The sequence below is a fragment of the Mobula birostris genome, chromosome 27, assembly GCF_030028105.1.
Source record: "Mobula birostris isolate sMobBir1 chromosome 27, sMobBir1.hap1, whole genome shotgun sequence".
NCBI lineage: Eukaryota > Metazoa > Chordata > Chondrichthyes > Myliobatiformes > Myliobatidae > Mobula > Mobula birostris.
In genome coordinates, this window is record NC_092396.1 from 22,318,376 (window position 1) to 22,329,048 (window position 10,673).

General features: G+C 41.6%; 1 protein-coding gene across 1 annotated transcript in view; it reads left to right on the forward strand.

The window, feature by feature from the left end:
- LOC140188703 (transmembrane protein 88-like) overlaps positions 1–8,427 on the forward strand; it is a 75,749-nt gene extending 67,322 nt beyond the window's left edge. The window contains exon 2 of the mRNA XM_072245238.1: positions 7,899–8,427. Within this exon, the coding sequence (XP_072101339.1) occupies positions 7,899–8,171 (273 nt within the window). The 3' untranslated portion in view covers positions 8,172–8,427. The remainder of the gene's footprint in view (positions 1–7,898) is intronic.
- Positions 8,428–10,673: the final 2,246 nt, after the last annotated feature.

Genomic DNA, 10,673 nt, shown 5'->3' on the forward strand with positions numbered 1-10,673 from the left:
CCTTTGACACCCTGACTAATCAAGAACCTGTTAACCTCCACTTTAAACATACCCAAAGACGCGGTCTCCACAGCCAGCTGTGCCAATGAATTCCACAGATTCACCAGCCTCTGGCTGAAGAGATTCCTCCTCATCGCTGTTCTAAAGGTACATCCTTCTGCTCTGAGGCTGTTCTAGATTCCCCCCACTATAGGAAACATCCTCTCCACATCCACTCTATCTAGGCCTTTCAATATTTGATAGGTTTCACTGAAATCCCCTTTCATTCTTCTAAACCCTAACGAATACAGGCCCAGAGACGTCAAACACTCCTCATACATTAACCCTTTCGTCCCTAGAATCATTCTCGTGAACCTCCTCTGGACCCTCTCCATGCTAGCACACCTTTTCTTAGATAAGGGGCCCAAAACTGCTCACAGTACTCCAAGTATTATAAACCACTGCTTTATAAAGCCTCAGCATGCATCTTTGCTTTTATATTCTTGTCCTCCTGAAATGAATTCTAATACTGTATTTGCCTTCCTTGCCAGTGACTCAGCCTGCAAGTTAACCTTTAGGGAACCCTGCACAAGGACTCCCAAGTCCCTTTGTACTGCTTATTTCCATCTCCCATTCCTTTGCCCATCCTCCGAATCTGTCTAAGTCCTTCTGCAGACTCCCCGATTCCTCAACGCTACCTGCCCCTCCACCTATCTTTGTGTCACCTGCAAACGTGCAAACTTGCCACAGAGACATCAATTCCGTCATCTAAATCATTGACGAACAATGTGAAAAGATGTGATCCCAACACCGGCAGAACATCACTAGTCACCAGCAGCCAACCAGAAAAGGTCCCCTTTATTCATGCTTTGCCTCCTGCTAATCAGCCAATCTTCTACCCATGCTCGTATCTTTCCTGTAATGCCACGAGCTCTTATCTGTTAAGCAGACTTGCCAAAGGCCTTCTGAAAATCCAAGTAAACGGCATCCACTGACTCTCATTTGTCTGTCCAGGTTGTTACTTTCTCAAAGAATTGCAACAGGTTTGACCTACAGGAAGCTTACTTTATCATGTGTCCCCAAGTACCCTGAAGCCTGATTCTTAATCATGGACTCCAACGTCTTCCCAATCACTGCAATCAGTCTAATTGGCCTCTAATTTCCTTTCTTCCAGCTTCCTCCCTTCTTAAAGAGTGGAGTGACATTTGCAGCTTTCTGGGAAGTTGCTGGGTAAGAGATTATACTGAGGTAGAGGTAGTGATCCAAAAGCGGTTTCCAATCAGGCCAAAGAAGGGGGTGGAGAGGCTGAGTGGATATTAGAAAGAAAGTGAGATCTTCACTTGGCAATGTTGCAGTAGCAGCAGGCACAAGGAACAGCTGATGTGTGAGCCACTGTCTCAGAATTAGTATTGGGTTTACCATCTCTGACACATTAATAGATAAAAACATTGTGAAGATGCTTAGGGATGGGAGAGTGCAAGGTAGAACTGGAACTGGGTGGAATAATTCTATGAATCCGCAGACTGAGATGGGTTATGAAAATGTGGAGTCATCTAAATTATTACCCAGCTGCGATCATTTGAATTCTAAAATTATTTATTGAGATACTGTGTGGAATAGGCCCTTCCAGGCCTTCAAGTCAGGCCACCTAGAGGTCCCCCGATTTAATCCTAGGCAAATCACGGGACAATTTGTAATGACCAATTGACCCACGTCTGTGGAGGAAACCAGAGCACCCGGAGGAAACCCACACAGGGTCTGAGAACATACAAACCTGCATGCCTCATACATACAATGGAGATAGTAACCCTGATTCTGAACTCCTTGCAGGCAGCGGTGGGAATTGAACCCTGGCCTCCTGTACCGTAAAGCACTGCGCTGACCACTACGCTGCCGTGCAGCCCCAGTGAAGCATTGGTGCGGGTTATAACAAGTTGGACACAGGAAAGCGTTTCTTTGCACTGAGTGAGTTTACTGCCTGCAATCCTGTTAGCAGAAGCAACAGAGGAATTACAGGTGGGAGATGATCTGCATTTCAAGAGGCCTATGATTTTAATGATGGCAAGCAGAGGCACTGACCGTGACGTATACATGAGCCATAGAGTGAGATAAGGTTTCTGTCAATTTTCCAATGAACTCAGTATCTCTGAGAACACAGTCATCTGAGAATTTGGCTACTGCTATTTATCTCTGCCTCTTTCCTCGATTGTCTGCCATCCCCTCCCCTCGCCTCCCCCGTGCCGTGAACAAATGCTTGAGGGATTAGGACAGCAGGGCTTTTTGTTTCTACGAAGTTCATAACTTTTTTTACTTTGTTTTTGTGCATTGTGGTTGAGACAATAACATTGTTTATTCATTTACGAAATAGATCAGTGTTAGAGTGGAACCAGAGTCTGATTTAGAGTCATAAAGTCATTGAGAAGTACATCACAGAAGCAGGCCCTTTGGCCCATCTAGTCCATGCCAAAACCATTTAAACAGCCTGTTCCCATCGACCTGTACCAGGACCATAGCCCTCTATACCCCTAAAATCTGAAAGAACAGAATAAAATGAGGCAAAGCACATGCTTCACCTTTTCCCACCTTATGAATCTCTGACAGATTGTGTCTAATTATCTTCATTTCCTGTCTGAGCGGAAATGTAGTGAGTAAATTTATAACTATCAAAAAGACATACAAAACAAATTAGATCTACTATTCCAGTCTGGGTTCAAATCTGGTTAATATATGTTAATATATGTAAATGAAAACTTATAAATATTGTATGAAGGAGAGAGAATGGAGGGTACGGTCATGGACACCGGGGTCACAATGACTTTGTATTAAATTAGTTCATGGTGCGGAGGCTGTACTATTAGAGGTTTGAGTATCAGTTTGGCCTTTAAATCAGACATTTGAACTGCACAGTAGAATTTTAAGCGTTTATTCTCAGCTCCCTCTAGTCTGCCTTAATTTGGCTCCGTAACTTCACTTTTCCACAAGATTGGGCATTTGATTTCACATATCAACCATTCATCTATTGTGAAGTAATGATTTTGAAAATGCCCATTTTCCTCTCTCAACCTTTTTACCTATTTGTCCCCTACCGCTATTTCCTTGCCAACTGGTGTCCCACCTCCCACTCAGCTGACTGATCTTCATGTATGAATGTAGAGCAGCAATGGGGAGCATCATAGCCATTCATGTCCGATCCTGCCTTCACTGAATATCTACACTTTCATTTACAGGAGGCATAATTGCATAATAATTGAAAGCAGCAACCCTAGAGCTTTCAATCCTAATTTTGTTGTCTTCGTGGAGGCACTGAGCTGATAAATGTACTTCACCCTTATTATTAACTCGTGAAGTGTTTGCTTGCTTGTGTTATTTGGGAGCTGTACAATATTTACTGGTAGCAGGACTTCATATACATAGATATTGATGATGTATTGATAAATATATTATCAATACAATCTACTTTCAGACTCCATGGATGTATTTTCTTTGCTCTTGTGCACAACTTGCATTTGGATACATCTATGCTTTCTGTCTGCTTCATTAATTTAAGTTTTTTTAAAATTAGCTTTTTTTTGTCACACGGTTCAAAATATCAAAACCAACTGTATCATTCGCATCAAATCAAATCAGTGAGGATTGTGCTGGGCAGCCCACAAACGTCACCACTCATCCAGCACCAACATAAGACCATAAGACAAAGGAGCAGAAGTCGGCCATTTGGCCTATCGAGTCTGCTCTGCCATTTTATCATGAGCTGATCTATTCTCCCATTTAGTCCCACTCCCCCGCCTTCTCACCATAACCTTTGATGCCCTGGCTACTCGGATACCTATCAATCTCTGCCTTAAATACACCCAATGACTTGGCCTCCACTGCTGCCCGTGGCAACAAATTCCATAGATTCACCACCCTCTGGCTAAAAAAATTTCTTCGCATTTCTGTTCTGAATGGGCGCCTGTTGTAAACCATATATATATGTTGTAACTGGGTTAACTGTCTGGCACGCCCCTCTGCTGACTGCCCCTGTGGCTCCTCCCACAGAGTCCTGTATAAAGGTGTTTCGCCTTGCCCCTCTCCCTCAGTCTGGGGGCAGACACTCACCATGGAGGTCGTATTGTACAGCGAATAAAAGCCTTTCGGTATTTTACCAAACCTCAGTCTTTTGGAGTTATTGAAGGTGCTTCAATGCCCTTCAATCCTTAAGTCATGCCCTCTTGTACTAGACTCCCCCATCATGGGAAACAACTTTGCCACATCCACTCTGTCCATGCCTTTCAACATTCGAAATGTTTATGAGGTCTCCCCTCATTCTTCTAAACTCCAAGGAATACAGTCCAAGAGTGGACAACCGTTCCTCATATGTTAACCCTCTCATTCCTGGAATCATTCTAATGAATCTTCTCTGTACCCTCTCCAACGTCAGCACATCCTTTCTTAAATAAGGAGACCAAAACTGCCCACAGTACTCCAAGTGAGATCTCACCAGCACCTTATAGAGCCTCAACATCACATCCCTGCTCCTATACTCTATTTCTCTAGAAATGTATGCCAACATTGCATTCGCCAACATAGCATGCCCACAACTCACTAACCCTATCCCGTACATCTTCGGAACGTGGCGGTAAACCCAAACAATCACAGGGAGAATGCACAAACTCCTTGCAGACGGTGCTAGAATTGAACCCGGAATGTTGACTCTCTAATAGTGAAATGCTTGCTGCTTCGCTACCGTGCAATCTTTAATCGAACGAGAATGTGATGCTAAAAGCTGAAATAATTTCGAGAATTGTGCATGGCATCTTTCATCTGTTCAGCAAATTGTCCGGAATGTATTAATCGCTGGCTGTGTTAGATATGGGAAATTTATGCAAGAATTATTCAGATTAGCAGTCATCTTCTCTGAATTATTCATTTATTCACTATGCATGAGAAATCTACATGAGAGATAAAAGTCAACTTCAGAGATTGGTCAGAAGATCCTGTGGTAAGCTATCACTAGCTTTTGAACTTGAAAGATCACATTTAGGCCCAACGAATAATTAGGAGGGAAAAAGGAATTTTTATTGCAAAAGGGGTTGTGCATGAATATGGGGAACTTGTGTTGGAACTGTACAGAGCTTTAGTGAAGCCACATTCAGTTTTACAGTCCTAAGATCATGAGAATTAAAACAAGAGTAATTATCTTCCCCTAGGTATCAAGGATGTTTCTCAGCGCCATTTTCCTGTACTATCCCCATATCCAGTGGTCACTTCAATATCTAGAAGTCTTCTGATCTCTATTTTAAATAAATTCGACCCCTCTGGGATAGAGAATTCCAACAACTAATCATGCTCTGAATGAAGAAATTTCTCCTCAACTCAGTCCAAAAAGGTTTGCCCCTTACTTTGAGAGGGTGATCCTTTGTTTTAGTCTTCTCAGTCAGGGGAAACACCCTTCCTGAACTCATCCTGTCAAGCTTTGAATAATATTGCTAGTTTCAAAAAAATCACTTCTTAACTCCAAAGGATCTAAACCTAGACCCCTACATTCCTATGGTGGGGGAGTCTAAGACCAGAGGACACAGCCTCAGAGCAGAGGGATGTCCTTTTAGAATGGAGATGAGGAGGAATTTCTTTTGCCAGAGAGTGGCAAATCTGTGGAATTCGTTGCCTCAGGTGGCTGTGGGAGGTAAAGTAATTAGGCATATGTTGAGGCAGAGTTGATAAATTCTTGATTAGTCAGGGCATGAAGGGATATAGGGGGAAAGCAGGAGATTGGGGCTGAGAGGGAATTGGATGAAATGGTGAGCAGACTCAATGGGCCAAATGGCCTAATTCTGCTCCTATATCTTATGGTCTTATGGTCTTACCTTTCTGCACCTTTATACATTTCAGTCAACCTTCCTCCGTGGAAAATACTGTATATTCTCTTTTTTCAGACAAGGAAACCAAAGCTCTACATGATGTTCCAGACAAAGTTTCACCAAGGCTCTATATAACCACAGTATGACATCATCATTGTTGTACACAAATCCTCTCCAAATGAAGCCAACATACAACGTCCTTTCTAAATATTTACTGGCCCTGCAAATAAACTTGCAGAGTCTTGTACACAATGGTATTTTGAACAGCAATATTTCCAGAGTCACCATGTAAAATATTCTCCAGTTGTTTGATTTGTGTGACAAAGTGGATGACTTCACATTTTTCCATAGTATTGTCTAACTGCCTTTGTCTTTCCCAGTCACTTAAGTCAAGTCAAGTCAAGTTAAGTTGCTTTTTATCGTCATTTTGACCATAAGCTGCTGGTACAGTACGCAGTAAAAACGAAACAACGTTCCTCCAGGACCATAGCTTATCCACGTCCCATTGACATACCTGACATCTCCTCCTTACTCTCAGTCCCACCTAGTTTTATATCATCAGCAAACTAGGAAATATGACATTTTGTCCCCTCATTCAATGATCATATTTCCACGTTTTGCTGATAATGCAAACCTGATTTGTGTAGAGATGGACATGCTTGCAATAGAGGTGTTTCTGAGAAGATTCACTGGATTGACTCCTGGGTTGTTGGAAGTTATTGGGTGGGTTGGGCCTAAACTCATTAATGTTTCAAAGGGTGAGAGGAGATTTTTATTAAAATATTTAAGATGTTGAGGGTACTTGACAGAATAAATGCTGCGATGGTGTTTCATGCTGTACAAGGTGTAGAGCTGGGGGCACTTCAAGATAAGTTGTAGTTCTCCATTGGAGATGGAATTTCTTCTCTCAGAGGACAGAGAAGGTTGGGGGTTGTGGGAACGGACAGAAAGGTTCAGACGAAGATCTAATCAGCCATGTTCCTGTTAAAAAATGGAAAAAATTTAAGAGCTAAATGAGTATTGCTTCCTCATTTTTGTTGTCCATTACCACTCTTTGGAATTCATTGATAATCATTCAGGGGAAGAAAAAATATACAGCAACCATCTGTGGACCTGGAAACTCATCAAAGTTACAAACATATTCCAAATTAAATGGAAAGATCAAAACATCCATTGACAGACTTTTGAGTTAAACGTGAGAAATGGGAAAACCCTTAGACTCAGCATCAAGGACTCTGAGGATGAGCGGCTGGAACGTAAGGGAATTTTTAAAAAAGAGAGGGAAAGAAACTGGGGAATTGTTTAATTAAAATAAAATCTGATATTGATAAATAATTGGCTGTTTGGATACAGTGGGATCAGTGTTTCATGTTCCAGTGTTTCCTTCCCATCCCTTACTTTGATAATTTTTATTTTATTTAGAGGTATAGCAGAGTAACAGGTCCTTCCGGCCAAATGAGCCCCCGCTGCCCAATTATACACACGTGAACAATTAACTTGCTGAACCTTTTGTCTTTGGAATGTGGGAGGAAACCAGAGCACTGGGAGGAAACCCCCACAGTCATGGGGAGAACATACAAGCCCCTTACAGTCATAGAATTGATCCTGGGTCACTGGCGCTGTCCCAGCATGATGCTAACAGCCACACTATTGCACCACCCACAATCTGCTTAAGAAATTTAATAAATTGTTAAATATCCATTGCAGGCCATCTCTGGGTAATGAACGCCTGACCTTTAGATAGAAACAAGCTCCCATAATATTAATTCAAAAACCATTGTGTATATTAATGGCTGAAGTAGATTCCTGTCTCTTTGATTTTAGTAATTGTTCTTTTCAGTCTAATGTGTTTTTGATGGCATTTATTACAGTACTGAGGAGGTATCGTTACCATAGTGAGTGATTTTGTTTTCAGTTGCAGGCATCAACTTAAGGACATCTGTAAAAACGGACCGTGTTTATTAACTGTACTGATATCCATTGGGACTTGTAACAAACTATCGCATTTGTAATTGCAGTTCGTGGTATTCTCAATGTCTGTGTGATTTAGAGTCACTTTTTTTTATATTTGATCTTCAGGTTATTCATTCGGATGCCTACTACTGTAAAACTGTCCTTGATGATAAGAGTTCCTCAGCCCTCATCGTTCTTGGCTTTGTCCTTATGTCTCCACTTATTGTGATCGCTATGGTGACCTACTGCAGCGTGGCACGCCGCCTGCGCCTCTTCTTCTGCTTCGCATCCTACTCCAGAGCCGTCTACAAGGGGCTGAAGTGGCCAGGGTACGACAGCCCCAGCTGCTGCTGCTGCCATGGGAAAGAATGGGAGAGCAGTTTGAAAGCTTGGGTCTGAAAGCCCTTTAAATGATAGGAACATATCACCATCTGTTACTGCTTTCTGTAATAATCTTGTGTTCTGTCTCTTGCATTGTGAAGTAACTAACAATAACATTTTAATATTTAAACTCAAAGGTCATTGCTGGAATGTTTCTCGTCCTGAAAAGACAGATCAGTATTTTGGTTTGATTCTTTTTAATTCTGTTATACGAATAGGAAAATATTTATTCCAATCTCTTTAAATGGGATTTGTAACTCTATGCATTTTCAATTATTTTTCCCAGCTTTACCTTTCTTTAATCTATTGAATGGTTTGCACTCCGATTTGCCTCTGTCGATAGCAACGTATTAAAAATCTTCCATGGAACCACATAAAATGCCTGTGTAAACTTGTCATACGTTTCCTCTTTGCAGTACCTCTTGCTGGCGGAGGGTTTGATTGCAGTGTACCAAGTTCACATCGACAGCTTAGAACAGTCCCAAGGAAGGCATTTAATACACTTTAGATATTGTGTATAGATATGCCTTGTAAATGTGGAGTATCAACATCATCTAACAGCTGAATATAGCCAAAGGAATTTACAATAGAAATATTGAAAATGAGATATGGACATCTGTTTGTCAGGGTCCAATTATCTTGATGTGATGAACGATTTGATGACGTTGCAACAATGCTTGTCCTAAGAGAACTATGTGTAACAACAAGGGAGATGTAAATCCCAACATGACAAAGTTCATTAAACTAAAGGAAAGGAGGGAAAGAAGAGCAAAACGAAATCAAAGAATGAGATGTGACATATCGAACAGAAACTAAAACAGTCAGTTGTCAGAATTCACTACCACGTGTGCTTGTCTAATTAATATAATTTCAGAAGAGTCCGTGAATATTTTGACGCTCATTATCATTCTTTAGAAATGATTACCAACAGCAGGTAACAAAAGCAGATTGTGACATGAGGTCAAAAGAGAGTGAATCGTGACCAGAATAAAATGGGAAAATGCACTAGGAAACAGGGTCTCATGTTTAAACAGATATCACAGCCAACAATTCAAATGGAAGGAGAATGCAGAGACTGAAGGGTGAAAGCAAAATCGAAGAGAGCTTCATCAAAATCAAGCAGACCTTCTTGATATGATGCTGGCTATGTTTCCTGAAAAGCAGGCAAAATATTATTCTTTGGATGTTTTGGGGGTTAGAATATATAGTGAATATTGACTTCAGCAACTAACCTTCAGATCTGAATATGCATTGCAGACGAAATCTAAAATGCAGCTCTGAACAATGGGTTCTTAAGACAATCGGAAGACACCACAGTTAATTGGAAGACCAGACAACACTGATTTAAATTCATTATTTGTGTGTATTTGGGTGTCTGTAGTACAGGTGCGAAGGAGGGAGGTGTGAAGTCAATGTGCGATTCAAAGGAAGTATTGTAAATATGGAATTGTCCTGAATTTTCTTTGATCATTGGCACATGAAATGTCATGAGGTGTTGGGTTGAGCAGACCGTCTTCCACTGAAAACGGTCTCAGTATGATGCCTGCTGTATCTCATTTTGTTGAATAAAGAGGCTGCTTTATGTCTACCAGTACTTCTCTCTGGTGACTTCGTTCACTTTTGGTTATAGGAGGTTAGTGGGAAGCTCTTCTTCTGAACATACGAGCAATATGGTGATATGAAAATTTACTGAATGCAGTTCTAAATGAAGATGACAATGTGCTTAAACCGAAAGAACGATTGCTCAGTTCATTAACACTGAGATTTCCATGCACAAAGGACATTAGAATTTTGATTTCATACTGTATATGTTTGTTAAATAGGACCTTTGCCTGGATACCACCCTCATTAACAAACCCGGCTCCCTGTCAGACGGGAACTGCTATGGCTCAGGAGATAGTGCAAGGGTAAATCTGTGCCTGTAGGGTTTAGACGTGTTGGGTGAGAAAGGCTGACAGGTGATGGGTAAGGGGTGGCTTATGAAGTCAGATGCTTGTAGAGTGGGGTTTGAAACTGGTTGGTAATCATCACAGAGAGAGTTCCTTGGGATTCAAACTCATTGTTTAGGCCTCTGGAAGTTATTACAATAACAACCAGTTCGTCTTAATTAAATCTCCCCTCAGTCTCTTCTGTCCCAAAAACATAAGACCATAAGACATAGGAGGAGAATTAGGCCATTCAGCCCATCGAGTCTGCTCTGCCATTCTATCATGGCCGATCCCAGATCCCATTCTACCCCATATATCTGCCCTCTCACCATGCCCTGTGATGCTCTTTCCGATCAGGAAACGATCAACTTCCCGATTAAATATACCCACGGACTTGGCCTCCACCACAGTCTGTGGCGGAGAATTCCACAGATTTACTACTCTCTGGCTAAAAAAAAATTCTGTTCTAAAAGGTCACCCCTCAGCTTTGAGGCCGTGCCCTCTAGTTCTGGCTACCCCCACCACAGGGAACATCACACCCACCCTATCTAGTCCTTTCAACATTTGGTAGGTCTCAATGAGATCCCCACGC